Here is a 19,607-nt window from a genome sequence, read left to right as displayed (position 1 = left end):
GAAGAAGTCATTAAAAATGGTAATGGGATTCTGGGATTTATACACAGCAGCAATGAATACCAAGGCAAGTATGTGACGAGGAATCGGTAGCTGTTGATTCGACCAGAGTTGGTGTAATGTGTGCAGTTCATCACGGGCAGGATATTGGAGCTTTGGAAAGATACAGTGCATATTGTTTGCAATGATCCCAGGGATGAAAGGATGCAGTGATCCTTGGAACCAAGTTAATCCCAACATGTGGGAGGGAATGTCATAATGAGTTGTAGAACAAAATATGAGGGAAAGAATGGGTCGCTACTGAGCAGAATGGTTCAAAACAGCCTTAAATTTCTTTAAATCTTTTGGAAATAAATCAGATCCAAACATTTTGTTTTGAAACACAAAATTATTAATTTTAATCTTCATGTCTTATAATGTACAAATGGGTCTGGAGAAATAGGAGAATCATTTTCCTTAACTGCATCACAAAAGGTAGAGCCCGAATCTGTCCATGAGAAGTTAAACTCGCAGAGGTGTGTGTGGTACATGGACTGATTCAGGTAACAATTTGTTTTCGCATCAAGCTATCATAGTATGTAACATCCACATTATACATAGCCCATTACTGAACCATTTTACTACACTTTAATACAAACATTATAAAAATACAAAAAAAATAATCAAGGCCTCCTAGGTGAGCAGAGAGTCAAGTCATTCAAGTGTACGATAAGTAATTTACAAAAACCCCTGATAATGAATAATGAACTGATTCAGATCAGGGAAGACAGAGCATCAATGATAAAGGGAATAGCGATCAAATCATCCTGTCGTCAATAACCCACGGCACGTCATGAGAGGGGCAATTTGACAATTCCTGCTACATTCGGGTGTTAAATCGTGAGATCGCAAACCCAAATCCTCAGCATGGATCCCAATGGGTGAAGATCCCCACTCGGAACAGAAAACCCGACAATTACCCCTTAATGATGTATCACCACTTTTCAGGTAACATTCTTCATTGCTTTCTGTGTCTCCTCTGCCACACCCCGTCTCCAGTACTTTATACTGAGGGGGGGTTGGCCGTATCACTGAGCGCACAGGAGCTCACACATTTACAGTGTGCACGCCACACAATGCAACACACCAAATGTTACTGGGCTGTACGTTGACAATAGAGGTGAACTGCAGCTAAAATGCCATTCAGGAACAATTTATCAGCTGAATATTATTTACGGTTTATAATTAGTCAGCTAAGTGACAGATCCCTGGACAGTCCAGGTAAGCAATAGCTTTGGTTTCTTCAATAGCCTTTAGTTTTGTATGTTTATTGATTGGAAAATTGTCCGATTTATGCCACCCGCATCACACACTTACACACTCACACACTTACACACAACTATGCACACACTCACACACACCTCCACGCACACTTCCAACACTGACACACACACACTGACACACATGCACACACTGACACACACGCACTGACACACAGACACACACACACTGACACACACACACTGACACACACACACTGACACACACTGACACACACACACTGACACACACACACTGACACACACACACACTTCCACACACGCACACACTGACACACACACACTGACACACACACACTGACACACACACACTGACACACATGCACACACTGACACACATGCACACACTGACACACGCACACACTGACACACGCACACACTGACACACACGCACACACTGACACACACTGACACACACACTGACACACACACGCACACACTGACACACACACACTGACACACACACACTGACACACACTGACACACACACACTTCCACACACGCACACACTGACACACACACACTGACACACATGCACACACTGACACACACACACTGACACACACTGACACACACACACACACTTCCACACACGCACACACTGACACACACACACTGACACACATGCACACACTGACACACACACACTGACACACACTGACACACACACACACACTTCCACACACGCACACACTGACACACACACACTGACACACATGCACACACTGACACACACGCACACACTTCCACACAAAATAACGGGCATAGTGGAAACGTACAGGTATTACTATTACTCGGGTAGTCGCTACTCTATTGGTAAAAGATTCAATGGTTGTAATTGGTGCTTTTCAGCCGGTGTAACGTGAACTACAACACCTTCAAGGCTGGAATCTTGAGGCTCTGCCGGCCGCCCTGCCTCGAGTAAGTTTGGGCTGTGGAGTCCAGGCTACATTGCGGTCCCTCCAGCTCCCACACATACACACATCTAAAGATGTATCTCAGAGCCTCCCAATTCCTGCCCTATAATCCCACATTCCAGGGAAGGATGCTGTACCAGAACAGCTGGTTATATATGAAAGCTGCAGCCAGGTAATAAAGGGTGAAACGCCACCAGGACTTGTGTGGTTATTGATCGCAAACAAAACAATGATGGTGAACAATTGATTACAGCAGCTTACAATCGTGGAGCCCATGCATATTAGTACACCTTCCTTGAAAAAAGTTTAAAATGTTGCAGTTTAATGCCACTTACCAGCCATGAGTGAAGATTGAATGTTAGCAGAGATATTAATTGGACATAATAACTACAGACAGATAACAGTGGGATAGGTTAATGACAGTGTATAATCCATAGCACCTTAGTGTCGAATTTGAACTAATATATACTAAATAATAGGGCGGAATTTACAAAGTCTTGCTGCCAAAGGGCAGCCTGATTAGCTGGGTGTGCCTATCAGGAAATTACAGGTTACAATCCCATGATTTTCCTGATGGGTAGATTCCCCACTGGGATCGTGTCTTTGTAAAATCAGCCCTGTTAGATAAACTGAGGAGCCATTTCCAGAAACCCCTTGCTTACACAACAGTCAATGCCACAGCGTCTTCATGTCACTGAAGATCCTGTTGTCTTTGCAGCTTCTTGATTCAACCTCACACCCACAGTCAGGAAACAAACAAAATCTTAAATAGAAACTATTTAGTATATATTATATAGATGGAACGAATAGATGGGAGGGCGTTAATCGGTATTTGGAAGATCTGGCGAGGCGAGGCTCCTGAGGGGGAGAGTGGATCGGAGGATCGGACACAGAGGTGTTCAAGTTGCTGTGCTGCACCCACCCTCTCCCCGATCGTCTGGTCAGTCATTTCAATCACTGGCAAAGCAGGTGCACTGTGGATTAAAGGTACTGACCACTCTTCAATCCATGCTGCCAAGGGGCGAGGCTCCTGACTGGGAGTGTAGCCGGGCAAAGTTTATCCCAATAACCCACCCTTTGAGGACCCGCGCCAGCTTCTCCTGCTGTTTGCAAACTCCTCGATATTCTTCACAGCCTTTTGACTCTCTCCCATCTATTCACTGTACTGTAAGTATTTTTATTTCTGTTAATATTCAGTGCATTGCTTTAATAAACAAAGTGCCATTTAGTAGGAAGCTTATATTGTTTTTCTTAGAGCAGTGGGGCACCAGGGCATTGCATTAAAAGCTTTGTCTTTTGTATCTCTATTCCTATTGCTATGCACTTTTTTCTTTTGGCACAATAGATGAGTGAGGTACACAGGATATTGTCATATTGCTTTATTATAGAAATAGCACCATTGTTCATTAGAGGATTGTGAGCCAGCCAACAAGCTTGGGAGTCTCAGAATACATTACGTCTTCTTCATGCAGACTTGGCAGCGGCTGATACGAGTTCGCAGTTCGCCCGCCTTGAGTGTCTCCGATTCTGGTTTCCTGAAAGAGAACGGAAACTTTAGGGACAAGCTTTCCCCAGAAGCTGATGTCTGTCCCCTAAACGCTCCCCCAACTGACAGCCTGGGCCCAGTCGCAGGCGTGCTGCCTCCGAGTCAGGAGGTGCTGGGTTCACGCCCCACCCTGGGCATTTCCCCCGACACTGAAGCACTACACTGAGGGAGTGCTGCACTGTCGGAGGTCATTTATCTCATTGCTGTTTGTGGGAGCTTGCTGTGCACAAATTGACTGCTGCGTTTCCTACATGACAACAGCAACTACACTTCAAAAATACTTCATTGGCTGTAAAGCGCTTTGGGGCATCCTGAGGTGGTGAAAGGCGCTATAGAAATGCAGGTCTTTCTTCCTATCAGCAGAAAGGTGACTATAATTTTCCACGACTGTGAACTGGCTTGAGTTTTAACTGCCAATGCTGACAGTGGAATAACTCAGAAACTCTTCAAAGAAAGGATCATTTTAACTCTCCTGTTGGGTAAAGGGAATTGTCTAAAATGATTACAATACCACAGGTTAGTGGCCAGAGTAAGTTGTTTGCTTTGCGTATCCCTTCTACCAGAAATAGCAGAGCACGTCCTTTCTTTCTGTCCATTCGCACGAGGAGCAGCAAACTCTTCCTAGTTAGTGAAACACGGAAGCGCATTGGCCGGAGCAGCCCTCCACCCTCACTAACCTGAACATCTCCGTGCTCTCGACAGTGGCGAGCCAGAAGCTGTAGGAGTTAGCATAGTAGTTGCAGGTTCCTCGGCCGTGACACTCGATGAAGGGAGCGGACCGGAACGATTCCAGGCATGAACCGGGCGATGATAAAGCCTGTCCTGACCCCTCGGCCCCAGAACTGGTGTGCTACACACAGAGAGAAAGGACCAAATGAAACGCTTCTGTTCACCAAACAAAACTCACCCAACCGCAAATAAACAACTCATTACCACAAACCTACCCTGCCAACCCTCTTTTATTTTCTCCCTTGTCATCTTACCCGCACATTATTTACACATTCAACATGCTCCCAAGCCTTGGTTTGCTCTGTTCAAGGATCAGTGGATGCACAGGAACTGCCCGGGACAACTCTCCTCATTTCCCCGTGCACCAGGAGGAAATAGTCAGCCTCCAGTCAGTGGGGCCGTTCAGACGGAGAATTCGATCGATACGAGACATGGACCCAAACCCACTGCTTGTCACACGAGTCAGCTGTGGCTCAGTGGGCAGCACCCTCGCCTCTGAGTCAGAAGGTCGTGGGTTCAAGTCCCACTCCAGGGACTTGAGCAAATAATCTAGGCTGACACTCCCAGTGCAGTACTGAGGGAGTGCTGCACTGTCGGAGGGGCAGTACTGAGGGAGTGCCGCACTGTCAGAGGGGCAGTACTGAGGGAGCGCCGCACTGTCGGAGGGTCAGTACTGAGGGAGCGTCGCACTGTCGGAGGGGCAGTACTGAGGGAGCGTCGCACTGTCGGAGGGGCAGTACTGAGGGAGCGTCGCACTGTCGGAGGGGCAGTACTGAGGGAGTGCCGCACTGTCGGAGGGGCAGTACTGAGGGAGCACCACACTGTCGGAGGGGCAGTACTGAGGGAGCACCACACTGTCGGAGGGGCAGTACTGAGGGAGCACTGCACTGTCGGAGGGGCAGTACTGAGGGAGCACTGCACTGTCGGAGGGGCAGTACTGAGGGAGCGCCGCACTGTCAGAGGTGTCGTCTTTCAGATGAGATGTTAAGCTGAGGCCCGGTCTGCCTTCTGAGGAGGACATAAAAGATCCCACAGCCACTATTCGAAGAAGAGCAAGGGAGTTCTCCCTGGTGTCCAAACCAGAGCAAAAGATCGGGGGAATTTTAAATGTAAGTGATTTACGCCCAAAACCACTCACGCTTGTGTTTTCCGCAAACTTTTCCGCTAGTTCAAGATTCAATTGGCCGGGACCAGGCCCCGCCCACACTACTGGCCATGCCCCCAGGTCGCGGTTGTGAGATTGCGCTGGTTCGGGGCGGCTCTTCAAATTACACTCAGGCCTAGAAATTCAGTAAGGCGCTGCAAGCTTTGCGCCCAGTTACCGCCTAAAGAGGGCTTCTGCGCCAATACAGGAGTTTGAGCTGATATTCAGCGCAGCGGTAATGGCGCCGTTAGCGCTGCGCCGGCACCGATGACGTCATCGGTGTGCGCAGTGCCCCGGTTCCACCCCGATACCGGCCCGATCCCCATATTTAATTGCGGCCGCCTCTTCCGCAGCGGCCGCAAACAGCGACCAGAAAACGGGGCCGTCCTGTAGCCTTAGTGGGGCGCTTTAAGGTGGAGGTGCGGCCGGCCGCTTTTTCGGCGGCCACCTGCCCGCTCCTCCTTCCCCGGCCTCCTCCACCCCCCCCCCCTGCGGCATTGCCGGCTGCTTTCCGCGAACCCGGCACTTCTCCGTGGCGCCGGGCTCATTTGCCGGCACTATCCAGCGGCGATCTCCCCGTTGCAGGCACCTCCACCTTAAGAGAAGGAGGCCTGCAGTGCCGCAGCCTGCCGCTCCGCAGCGGGTGGCGCAGCGGCGCCTAGAGCGCTGAAATTCAGCTTCAGCGCCCCAAGCGGGGGCGGGCACACCCTGGAATAGCGCCCGGTTCTGACTTGGGGCGCAAAAAGTGAATATCTGACGGTCGCAAATGGCTCCGCGCCCAGCGCTAACTTTTGGGCGCTAGCCAGCTGGCGGGGCCATAGTGAATTTCTAGGCCTCACTCTCTTACAGGTGCACTGACACTAGTCGGCACGTTTTAAAGCTTCTTCATATCAAAAAATATTTAATTTACTAAGAAACTGACTGGTGGACACCAGTGAAACTATTAAACGGTTCAGTATTGTTTTTAAAGTCACAGGTGGTGGGCTGGACACTCTGATTAAAATGCTTATTTTTGGTGATAAACCCATTTTCAGTGGCGTTAATCAAACTGCCCCAGGTTACCGCGCTGGAATATATCAGGGAATACTTCTTAATGGCAAGAGAAAGAAAGAAAGAAATGATTCCGTTCTGTCACGCTGCTCGACTGCGCTGGTTCATGGATGATTTTACATTTGTGATTATGCAAATGAATTTGAGCAGAAACTTGAAGCCCGACCGAACCAACGCAATTTCAAACGCATTTTCCCGATTGCACACAAAGCGGAAACTCCAGCCCATTGTGCTTAGTTGTTGGACACTCACCATCATGAAGGAATAGCCGATCCACACGGAATGCCAACCGTTGGGGCACAGCGGGATTTGAATTGTTTGGCTGTGAACAGCGATCACCATCGCTGGAGCTTCACAAACAGAGCACCTGGGGAGGAGACGGCAGGTGATTATATTATTCCAGGTCCAACACGTGCTATTATTGGACCAACAGACCACAGCTCTTTGGTGCAAAGCTACGACATTGAAATTCAGTAAATCTGGTCATTTGAGCACTGGCACCTGAACAGTAATGACTCAGATTGTCTTAAAATTCCAACTGGTTCACTAATCTGTCACCGCTCCCTGCTCTGGCCCACACACAACTCCAGCGGATTGAATACATGCCCTCCAAGAATGGCCAACATCTCATTAAATGTCCTTCTCAGGGCATTTTAGGGACGAATGTAGGAAGTCACACAACACCAGCTTATAGTCCAACAGCTTTATTTGAAATCACAAGCTTTCGGAGCGCTGCTCCTTCGTCAGGTGAAGTGGAGAGATGCATATAGACACAGCATATATAGTCAGAGAGCACTGCCAGGGCTGGGCAGTAAATGTGCGAAAGAGACTGAAAGATGACCTCCATCAGACTGCAGCAAGTGCTGAGAGACTACAAGCTACCGGTGGAGGTGAGGAATGGTGAGACTCCTTTGCAGGTCCTTCAGACTTCCCTTTTTCATGTCCAATTCTCTCTTCAACAAAACTCTTGCCTCCAGAGCTGATCTTACGAGCGTGCTCTACTGGCGAGGAGCCATGTCTCGCCGGGAGCGCACCCCAAGATTCGGGCTCGCGCTCTCCATCAATTCCCATCCATGGACGTGAACAGGATATAAATGGTGGGCAAACGGCACACGAGCTTGGGGGGGGGGGGTGGGCTGCGGGTGGGACTCCACAATCCGTGGAGCATGTTGCGGAATATCACAGACTATGTGCCCATCGGTCTCTGGGGGTGGGGGGGGCTTCACACTGGAGGCATCGATTGCAGACACAGCCCTAATATAAGCTGCAAATCTCCCAGCGCAAACTCGTTCAATCGTCTCGGCCCCTCAATAGAATTACATAGAAACATAGAAGGTAGGAGCAGGAGTAGGCCATTCGGCCCCTCGAGCCTGCTCTGCCATTCAATGAGATCATGGCTGATCATCCAAATTCAGTACCCTGTCGCTGCCTTCTCTCCATATCCCTTGATCCCTTTAGCCTTAAGAAATATATCCAACTCCTTCTTGAATATATTTAATGAATTGGCCTCTACTGCCTTCTGTGGTAGAGAATTCCACAGGTTCACCACTCTCTGGATGAAGAAATTCCTCCTCATCTCTGTCCTAAATGGCTTACCCCTTATCCTTAGACTGTGACCCCTGATTCTGGACTCCCCGACCATCGGGAACATCCTTCCAGCATCTAGTACAGCATCAATTGTACAGCACAGAAACAGGCCATTCGGCCCTCTGCTCCGTGCCGGTGTTTATGCTCCACACCAGCCTCCTCCCACCCCTCTTCATCTCACCCATCAGCATATCCTTCTATTCCTTTCTCCCTCATGTGTTTATCCAGCTTCACCTTAAATGTATCTCTGCTATTCGCCTCAACCACTCCCTGTGGGAGCGAGTTCCACATTCTCACCACTCTCTGGGTAAAGAAGTTTCTCCTGAATTCCCGATTGGATTTATTAGTGACTGTCATATATTTGTGGCCCCTAGTTCTGGTCTCCTCCACAAGTGGAAACGCTCTCTCTGTGTATACCCTATCACAGAACACAGAAACCCCACAGCGCAGATAGAGGCCATTTCGGCCCATCGAGCCTGCACCAACACATATCCCACCCGATTCCCGTAACCCCCACGCCAACACATATCCCACTAACACTAAGGGTCAATTTATCATAGCCAATCATCCTAACCCGCACATCTTTGGACTGTGGGAGGAAACCGGAGCACCCGGAGAAAACCCATGCAAACACGGGGAGAATGTGCAAACTCCACACAGACAGTCGCCCGAGGCCGGATTTGAACCCGGGTCTCTGGCGCTGTGAGGCAACAGTGCTAACCACTATGCCACCCCTTCATAATGTTAAAGACTTCTATCGGGTCACCCCTCAGCCTTCTCTTTTCTAGGGAAAACAGCCCCAGCCTGATCAATCTTTCCTGATAGTTATAACCTCTCCGCTCTGGTATCAAGCTTGTGAATAGCCAGTTATGGTAAAACATTTAACCATCTGTGTGAGCAAATTTAACATAATGTCTACCTTAACCATTTGTTCTTCTAATGATAATGAAATAACGAGAGGACACAGATTTAAGGTCATTAGCAAAAGAACCAGAGGGGAGATGAAGAGAGTTTTTTTCACGCAGCGAGTTGTTGTGATCTGGAATGCGCCACCTGAAAGGGCGGTGGAAGAAGATTCAATAGTAACTTTCAAAAGGGAATTGGATAAATACTTGAAAAGGAAATATTTGCAGGGCTCTGGGGAAAGAGCAGGGGGGAGTGGGACTAATTGGAGAGCTCTTTCACAGAGCCGGCACAGGCACGATGGGCTGAATGGCCTCCTTCTGTGCTGTAAGATTCAGTAATTCTGAGATTATGCCCTCTTGTTATGGTGATATTTTACCTTTCACGTCAATATCCAAACAGTGGTGCTTTACATGGTGCCGCAATATCTGCAGTCTCACCTGCTGATAAATGGCTTGATAGTTTGACCAATCACAGGAGCCATACTCATCGGCATTGGTTCAGGTGTGGCCAGCCAATAGGAATAGTCATTTCTTGATGCGAAGTTGCAGACGTTGTTGATGTTGCAGAAGAGGAATGGCATGGTGCTGAATCTTCGCAGACAACTCCCCGCTGTGCCTGCACGGTGAAAGGACAAGGTTAGCGGAGAGGCAACGCAGGTCTGGACCTGCCTCTGTCACTGGACGCTCAGGGCGATCAAACTAACAGAGCGTATCCCAATGGGCGGCGGCAATGAATATTACTCCTAGGATTTTTACCAATTCCCACTCGAAATACAGCCGGCTCCAACGCACCAGGAATCTGGATGCGGAGGTCAACTGCCCCTGCAGGAGATCGGTAGGGCACATTGGTCTCCATACCCCATCTGTACTCTGACCTGGAACTTCCTCGGAGATTCTCCCACTCCGCCACGTGGAGACACTGGCCCTGAAATTTGTCGGCGCCGCGCCTTTTTTACAGGCGTGAAATGGGCGCGAAAGCGTCGAGTTATGGCGGACCTTCCGCACCGGAAGTGCGCTGCCTGCCATATTGGTAAAGGCTCCTGTGTAGGTGCACTGGGCCCAAGCCTGAAACTGCTGGTAGACCCCTTGTGTATGCAAATCGGGAGTCCCACGCCGGTTTGAAGCCCGCTTTACAAAGTTTGTTAGCGATTGACCGCGGTATGCGCGCTGCGTGCTGAGGTACGGTATGCTCAGCTGCTTGCCAGACAAACTAGCGGTTCTGAAAGAGCCGCTGGAGGCTGCCACTGGAAAGGCAAGTCTTTATTGCTTTTACTTACCTTATTGTAGGGAATTCCTGCTCCTCCCAGCTCCACATTGAATTCCAGCTGCTGGCCATTGCGCGCCCCCTTCACCCAATTGTCTCGCTCCCCTCCCTGCCCAGACTCTGCTTACCACCGGGGCCAGCGTCAGAGCCGGACGATCTTCATTCCCCCAGGACTAGCGAGTGGTGCTTGGGGCCGCAATCAGCGCCTGTAGCTTGCCAACAATAAACCAATGAGGCCGCGCACCAACTTCCCGCGTTCCGTCCATCGGGCCTCCTCAAGAGGCGTGTGCGGCACCAGGATTGCGCCCTGATTCGGGCAGGATCCAAATTCCAGGCCCCCGCTTACGCATAAACAAGATTTGCACCGCACTTCCGGTGAAGTTACGGTGGTGAACGGGGGCAGCTCTGAGGAAATTCCCGGCCTGTGTGCCTGGAACGCCAGTTCAGGAAATGCGCCCGAGGTGGAAATCATATCTTTCAGTCACTCACCCAAGTCCTGCCCATGAGCCCTTTCATTGCCCTGGACATAAAGCAACGAGAACCCATCATAGATTTTCGATGTCCCGGGAGGACAGGTGGGAACCTCGGTTGTTTGGCTATGTCGGGTCACGAGGAAGCCGTGAGCTATTGAACCGGGACCGGGGAACCCTCGAGGCCCAGGAGACCCTTCCGGGCCGGCGGGTCCTGGATATCCTCTTGCACCTTAAAAACAGAGAGGGAAATGAGGCAGTTAAGCTACACAAGAAAGATAACTGTTGTGTTTTCTTCATACATGGTCTACGCAATGTGTGTTAGAACAACAACAGCTTGCATTTATGCAGCACCTTTAATGTAGTAAATCATCCCAAGGTGCTTCACAGGAGCGTTATGAGACACAATTTGCCACCGAACACACCACAGAAGGAGATATTAGGACAGGCTTGGTTAAAGAGGGAGGTTTTAAGGAACACCTTCAAGGAGGAGAGAGAGGCGGAGAGGTTTAGGGAGGGAATTCCAGAGCCAAGGGTGGAGCGATGGAAATTGGGGATGCGAAAGAGGCCAGAATTAGAGGAGTGCACAGATCTCGGGGGGTTGTGGGGCTCGAGGAGGTTACAGAGATAGGGAGGGGCAAAAGAATGGAGGGATTTGAAAAAAAGGATGAGAATTTTAAAATCGAGGGGTTGCTGGACCGGGAGCCAATGTAGGTCAGCGAGCACAGGGGTGATGGGCGATCGGGACTCGGTGTGAGTTAGGACAGGGGGTGATGGGTGAACGGGAGTCGGTGTGAGTTAGGACAGGTGGTGATGGGTGAACGGGACTCGGTGCGAGTTAGGACAGGGGGTGATGGGTGAATGGGACTCGGTGTGAGTTAGGACAGGAGGTGATGGGTGAACGGGACTCGGCGCGAGTTAGGACAGGGGGTGATGGGTGAACGGGACTGGGTGCGAGTTAGGACACGGGGTGATGGGTGAACGGGACACGGCGAGAGTTAGGACAGGGGGTGATGGGTGAACGGGACTCGGTGCGAGTTAGGACAGGGGGTGATGGGTGAAGGGGACTCGGTGCGAGTTAGGACAGAGGGTGATGGGTGAACGGGACTCGGTTCGAGTTAGGACGGGGTGATGCGTGAACGGGACTCGGTGCGAGGTAGGATGGGGGTGATGGGTGAACGGGACTCGGTGCGAGTTAGGACAGGGGGTGATGGGTGAACGGGTCTCGGTGCGAGTTAGGACACGGGGTGATGGGTGAACGGGACTTGGTGCGAGTTAGGACAGGGGGTGATGGGTGAACGGGACTCGGTGCGAGTTAGGACAGGGGGTGATGGGTGAACGGGACTCGGTGCGAGTTAGGACAGGGGGTGATGGGTGAACGGGACTCGGTGCGAGTTAGGACAGGGGGTGATGGGTGAACGGGACTGGGTGCGAGTTAGGACAGGGGGTGATGGGTGAACGGGACTCGGTGTGAGTTAGGACAGGGGGTGATGGGTGAACGGGACCCGGTGCGAGTTAGGACATGGGGTGATGTGTGAACGAGACTGGGTGCGAGTTAGGACATGGGGTGATGGGTGAACGGGACTCGGTGTGAGTTAGGACAGGGGGTGATGGGTGATCGGGACTTGGTGTGAGTTAGGACAGGGGGTGATGGGTGAACGGGACTCGGTGTGAGTTAGGACAGGGGGTGGTGGGCGATCGGGACGTGGTGCGAGTTAGGGCAGGGGGTGATGGGTGAACGGGACTGGGTGCGAGTTAGGACAGGGGGTGATGGGTGAACGGGACTCGGTGCGAGTTAGGACACGGGGTGATGGGTGAACGGGACTCGGTGTGAGTTAGGACAGGGGGTGATGGGCGAACGGGACTCGGTGCGAGTTAGGACAGGGGGTGATGGGTGAACGGACTCGGTGTGAGTTAGGACACGGGGTGATGGGTGAACGGGACTCGGTGGGAGTTAGGACACGGGGTGATGGGTGAACGGGACTCGGTGTGAGTTAGGACACGGGGTGATGGGTGAACGGGACTCAGTGCGAGTTAGGACAGGGGGTGATGGGTGAACGGGACTCGGTGCGAGTTAGGACAGGGGGTGATGGGTGAACGGGACTCGGTGTGAGTTAGGACAGGGGGTGATGGGTGAACGGGACTCAGTGCGAGTTAGGACAGGGGGTGATGGGTGAACGGGACTCGGTGCGAGTTAGGACAGGGGGTGATGGGTGAACGGGACTTGGTGCGAGGTAGGACAGGGGGTGATGGGTGAACAGGATCGGTGCGAGTTAGGACAGGGGGTGATGGGTGAACGGGACTCGGTGCGAGTTAGGGCACGGGGTGATGGGTGAACGGGACTCGGTGTGAGTTAGGACAGGGGGTGATGGGTGAATGGGACTCGGTGCGAGTTAGGACACGGGGTGATGGGTGAACGGGACTCGGTGCGAGTTAGGACAGGGGGTGATGGGTGAACGGGACTTGGCGCGAGGTAGGACATGGGGTGATGGGTGAACGGGACTTGGTGCGAGTTAGGACAGGGGGTGATGGGTGAATGGGACTCGGTGCGAGTTAGGACAGGGGGTGATGGGTGAACGGGACTCGGTGCGAGTTAAGACTCGGGGTGATGGGTGAACGGGGCTCAGTGCGAGTTAGGACGGGGTGATGGGTGAACGGGACTTGGTGCGAGTTAGGACAGGGGGTGATGTGTGAACGGGACTTGGCGTGAGTTAGGACAGGGGGTGATGGGTGTACGGGACTCGGTGCGAGTTAAGACTCGGGGTGATGGGTGAACGGGACTTGGTGCGAGTTAGGACAGGGGGTGATGGGTGAACGGGACTCGGTGCGAGTTAGGAGAGGGGGTGATGGGCGAACGGGACTCGGTGTGAGTTAGGACAGAGAGTGATGGGTGAACGGGACTCGGTGTGAGTTAGGACAGGGGGTGATGGGTGAATGGGACTCGGTGCGAGTTAGGACAGGGGGTGATGGGTGAACGGGACTTGGTGCGAGTTAGGACACGGGCAGCAGAGTTTTGGATGAGCTGGAGATTACGGAGTGTGGAAGTTGTGAGGCCGGCCAGGAGTGTGTTGGAATAGTCGAGTCTGGAGGTAACAAAGGCACGGGATGAGGGTTTCAGCAGCAGGTATTAGGTGGGGTCAAACTAAGAAAGAATACAGGATGGTCTAAGATAGGTTTACAGTGTATGTACGTGAAAGCATGAGGCGTAGTAAACAAGGTAGGTGAGCTGCAGGTGGAAATAGCCACACGGGAATATGATATTGTGGCAGTAACTGAGACCTGGCTCAAAAAAGGGCAGGATTGGGTGTTAAATATTCCTGGTTATAAAGTATTCAGGAAAGATAGGGAAGGAAAGATAGGAGGTGGTGTGGCAGTATTGGTTAAGGAGAATGTTGTGGCGGAGCCACCAAAGGACTCATAGAAACATAGAAACATAGAGATAGGAACAGGAGTAGGCCATTCGGCCCTTCGAGCCTGCTCCGCCATTCAATGAGATCATGGCTGATCTTCGTCTGAGATCATAGCTGATCTTACCAGTTCAGTACCCCGTCCCTGCCTTTTCTCCGTAACCCTTAATCCCCTTAGCCTTCAGAAATATATCCAATTCTCTCTTGAAAATATTTATTGAATTAGCCTTCACAGCCCTCTGTGGCAGGGAATTCCACAGGCTCACCACTCTTTGAGTGAAGAAATTCTTCCTCATCTCTGTTTTAAATGATTTGCCCGCTATTTTTAGACTGTGGCCCCTGGTTCTGTGCTCCCCGGCCATTGGAAACATTCTCTCTGAATTCAGCCTGACTCAAATCGTTTGTACATAATTCCTTTAACAACATGTTAGCTACAGTCTGAGTCTGTATCTTTATTTATGCTGTTTAACTGTACAGAGTGTGGTTACTTTAACGGCGCGGTTAAAATGTGATGACATCACGCCATTCATCACGTGATCCCCCACTGGCGGGAAAACGTGATGACGTCATGACATCAGCCATAGAACTGCAGGGGCAGTCCTCGTGGAGCTTCCAGAGAGAGCAGACCTACATTCGATGTTATCCTGCAGTTTATTGTTAAAGCCTGTTTGTTTCATTAAAGTTCATTTTGTTTGATCGTCTGAGTAGAACTCAGTCTTTTAGTTAGGAACCCACGTTCCTACAATGTTACAGTGCTGGAGAGGGAGGAAGTCCTGGAGGGCTCAAGGACAGGATTTATATGGCTAGAGTTAAGAAATAATAGAGGTGCCATTACACTACTAGGTGTATTCTATAGACCACCAAATAGTGGAAAAGATATGGAGGAGCAAATTTGCAGAGAAGTTACAGAGGTGCAAGAGCTACAGAGTAGTAATAATGGGGGAATTCAACTATCCTAATATAGACTGGGATCATAATAGTGTTAAGGGCAGAGAAGGGGAAGAATTTCTGAAGTGTGTTCAGGAGAACTTTCTTGATCAGTATGTTTCCGGCCCGACGAGGAAGGAGGCGTTGCTGGATCTGGTTCTGGGGAATGAGGTAGGCCAAGTGGAGCAAGTGTCAGTAGGTGAACATTTAGGGAACAGTGATCATTGTATCATAAGGTTTAGATTAGCTATGGAAAAGGACAGGGAGCAATCTAGAGTAAACATGTTTAACTGGGGGAAGGCCAATTTCAGTGGGATGAGAACGGATCTGGCCCGGGTAAACTGGAATCAAAGATTGGCAGGCAAAACTGTAGTGGAACAATGGGCTGCCTTTAAAGAGGAAATAGTTCAGGTACAGTTGAGGTACATTCCCACTAGGGGGAAAGGCAGGGCAAATAAAGTCAGGGCTCCCTGGATGACAAAAGTGATAGAGAACACGATGAAGCAGAGAAAGAACACATATGACATATCTCAGGTTGCAAATACATCTGAGAATCAGGCTATATTTAGAAAGGTCAGAGGAGAAGTGAAAAAGAAAATAAGAGGGGCAAAGAGAGGGTATGAGAATATGCAGACGACCTGGTTCTGCTGTCACCAACTAAGGAGGGTCTACAGCAGAACCTGGACCCGCTGGAGTCGTACTGCCAGACTTGGGCCCTGACAATAAATCCCCAAAAAACCAAAGTCCTTGTGTTCCAGCAAAGATCCAAACATCAGGGACCCAAAATAAATTTCACACTAGGAACAACCAAAATTGAACAAACCACTAACTACACATACTTGGGCTTAAAAATCAGTTCTACGGGAAACTTAAAACTGGCTGTGAATGAACTGAAAGAGAAAGCAAGAAGGGCTTTCTATGCCATCAAAAAATCAATCCAAATAGAAATCCCAATTAGCATTTGGCTCAAAATTTTCAAATCAGTAATTGAACCAATTGCACTCTATGGCAGTGAGGTATGGGGACCGCTAACACAACAAGAATTTGCAAAATGGGACAAACACCCAATTGAGATCCTACATGCAGAATTCTGTAAAAGTATCCTCCGGACTCAAAGGAAAACAGTAAACAATGCATGCAGGGCGGAACTAGGCCAATATCCATTAATAATCACTATCCAAAAAAGAGCCACCAAATTTTGGAATCACCTACAAATGAGCAACCCCCAATGCTATCACTACGACGCCCTGAAATGCCAAGAGCTGACCATAAAGAAGAATACCCTCAGTCAACTAGTCCTGGGACTCAGTGAAGTAACTACTAACAATACTAACAACAACCAGCCCCAGGACAGTGACAGGGTAACACAAAGAATTCGACCCAACACAATCGTCGCTAAGCAAAAGGAAAAATATCTGACATATTGGGCAGAAACAACAAAAACCCAAAGCAAACTCAATTGCTACTTGGCCCTAAACAGACAATACAACATAGCTGATTACCTGACCATGGTAAAGGATAACAAACTGAGAAGAACCTTGACAAGGTACAGACTTAGCGAACATAGCCTAGCGATCGAAAAAGGCAGACACAGGCAGAACAGGCTGCCAAGAGAAGACAGGATATGCTCTCACTGCAGTCAGGGAGTAGTGGAGACAGAGATGCACTTCCTCACAGCCTGTGGAAAATATCAGGACATCAGGGAGAATTTCTACCAAAAATTCTCACAAATATGCCATGAATTCAGAAATCTGAATGACAACCAAAAACTCCCATACCTACTGGGGGAGGAGAGAAGCTGTGTAACACTGGCGGCACACTATGTTACAGCTTGCCATGAACAGAGGGACAACCAGTAAACTAAGAAAAGAGTATATATAAATAATGCGATTGTATATTTATACACTCAGGGAAATACCTGTTTATACACTATGAATAGAACTGCGTTTATGTGTTCAACCATAAATGTATTATGATGCTTTGGCAACATAAGATGTACCTTATCATGCCAATAAAGCGATTTGAATTTGAATTTGAATTTGAATAGAATGGCAGCCAACATAAAAGGTAATCCAAAAATCTTCTATAGGCATATAAATAGTAAAAGGGTAGCAAAAGGAGGGGTGGGGCCGATTAGGGACCAAAAAGGAGACCTACGCATGGAGGCAGAGGGTACGGCTGAGGTACTAAATGAGTACTTTACATCTGTCTTCACCAAGGAGGAGAATGCTGCCATGGACATAGTGAAGGAGGAGGTAGTGGAGAATCTTGATGGGATAAAAATTGATAAAGAGTAGCTATTAGAAAGACTGGCTGTACTTAAAGTAGATAAATCACCAGGAGCGGATGGGATGCTGAGGAAATTGAGGGAGGAAATCGCAGAGGTACTGGCCATAATATTCCAATCCTGCTTAGATACGGGGGTGGTGCCAGAGGACTGGAGAACTGCAAATGTTACACCATTGTTCAAAAAAGGGTGTAAAGATAAACCCAGCAACTACAGGCCAGTCAGTTTAACCTCGCTAGTGGGGAAGCTTTTAGAAATAGTAATCAGGGACAAAATTAACAGTCACTTGGACAAGCGTGAATTAATTAAGGAAAGCCAGCACAGATTTGTTAAAGGCAAATCGTGTTTAACCAACTTGATTGAGTTCTTTGATGAGGCAACAGAGAGGGTTGATGAGGGTAATGCGGTTGACGTGGTGTACATGGAATTCCAAAAGGTGTTTGACAAAAGTGCCACATAATAGGCTTGCCAGCAAAGTTGAAGCCCATGGAATAAAAGGGACAGTGGCAGCATGGATACGGAATTGGCTAAGTGACAGGAAACAGAGAGTTGTGGTGAACGGTTGTTTTTCAGACTGGAGGAAGGTATACAGTGGTGTTCCCCAGGGGTCGGTTCTAGGACCACTGCTCTTCTTGATATATATTAATGACTTGGACGTGGGTGTACAGGGCACAATTTCAAAATTTGCAGATGACACAAAACTTGGAAGTGTAGTGAACAGTGAGGAGGATAGTGATAGACTTCAGGAAGACATAGACAGGCTGGTGGAATGGGCGGACACGTGGCAGATGAAATTTAATGCAGAAAAGTGTGAAGTGATACATTTTGGTAGAAATGAGGAGAGGCAATATAAACTAAATGGTACAATCTCGAAGGGGGTGCACGAACAGGGAGACCTGGGGGTATGTGTACACAAATCGTTGAAGGTGGCAGGGCAGGTTGAGAAAGCAGTTAAAAAGGCTTACGGGATCCTGGGCTTCATAAATAGAGGTATAGAGTACAAAAGTGTGGAAATGATGATGAACCTGTATAAAACACTGGTTCGGCCCCAACTGGAGTATTGTGTCCAATTCTGGGCATCGCACTTTAGGAAGGATGTGAAGGCCTTAGAGAGGGCCTGTTCCTGGGATGAGGGACAGGGTCACTGGCAAGGCTTGGAAGCTAAGCAGAGCCAGGCCTGGTTAGTACCTGGAGGGGTGACCATCAGGGAGGACCAGGTGCAGAAGGTCACAGAAGGAGCCCTGAGGAGGGGCAGTTGGTGAGAAGGTCATGGAAGGAGCCCCAGGAGGGGTGGCTGGTGAGCAGGCCCGGGCAGTGGGCTGAAGATTGTTGGACAGGAGGAATAGTGGAAATGGAATGGCGGCGCGCACAGACGCAGCGGCTTTGCTTCTCCCAGGACGGTGCTATTCACATTTAATGTTAATGTTATTTGTACTGGACTCATGGGAGCTTGCAAGATCACATTTCGTTGTTCATGTACTTGTACAATGACAATAAAGTTGAATTATTATTATTATGGGTGCAGGAAAGATTTATGAGAATGATTCCAGGGATGAGGGACTTCAATTATGTTGATAGACTGGAGAAGCTGGAGTTGTTCTCCTTGGAGCAGAGAAGATTGAGCAGAGATGTGATAGAGGTGTTCAAAATCATGAGGGGAGTAGATGGAGAGAAACTGTTCCCATTGGCGGAAGGGTCGAGAACCAGAGGACACAGATTTAAGGTGATTGGCAAAAGAACCAAAGGCGACGTAAGAAAAACTTTTTTACACAGCGAGTGGTTATGATTTGGAATGCCCTGCCTGAGAGGGTGGTGGAGGCAGATTCAATCAGAGCTTTCAAAAGGGAGTTGGATAAGTATCTGAAGGAAATACATTTTCAGGGCTATGGGGAAAGGGCGGGGGAGTGGGACTCGCTGAAGTGCTCTCGCAGAAAGCCTGCACTGGCTCGACGGGCCGAATGGCCTCCTTCTGTGCTGTAACCATTGTATGAGCCTATGAGCTGAGGCAGGGGTGGAGACGGGCGATGTTACACAGGTGGAAGTAGGCGGTCTTGGTGA

The 19,607-nt window shown here is 49.5% G+C and overlaps 1 protein-coding gene across 1 annotated transcript in view; it reads right to left on the bottom strand.

Moving 5' to 3' along the window:
• Nucleotides 1–365: 365 nt before the first annotated feature.
• The window catches only part of LOC147111398 (uncharacterized), a 291,247-nt gene continuing 272,005 nt past the window's right edge, over nucleotides 366–19,607 (bottom strand). The window contains exons 48-52 of the mRNA XM_085998358.1: nucleotides 10,948–11,160; nucleotides 9,633–9,810; nucleotides 6,955–7,069; nucleotides 4,457–4,629; nucleotides 366–3,768 (exon numbers count right to left, since the gene is read on the bottom strand). Coding sequence (XP_085854484.1) covers nucleotides 3,687–3,768; nucleotides 4,457–4,629; nucleotides 6,955–7,069; nucleotides 9,633–9,810; nucleotides 10,948–11,160 — 761 coding nt within the window. The 3' untranslated portion in view covers nucleotides 366–3,686. The remainder of the gene's footprint in view (nucleotides 3,769–4,456; nucleotides 4,630–6,954; nucleotides 7,070–9,632; nucleotides 9,811–10,947; nucleotides 11,161–19,607) is intronic.

This window comes from Somniosus microcephalus, chromosome 10, assembly GCF_052327205.1.
Source record: "Somniosus microcephalus isolate GS21.2 chromosome 10, FLI_Smic_1.0, whole genome shotgun sequence".
Taxonomy (NCBI): domain Eukaryota; kingdom Metazoa; phylum Chordata; class Chondrichthyes; order Squaliformes; family Somniosidae; genus Somniosus; species Somniosus microcephalus.
This window is presented reverse-complemented; position numbering and strand designations above follow the sequence as displayed.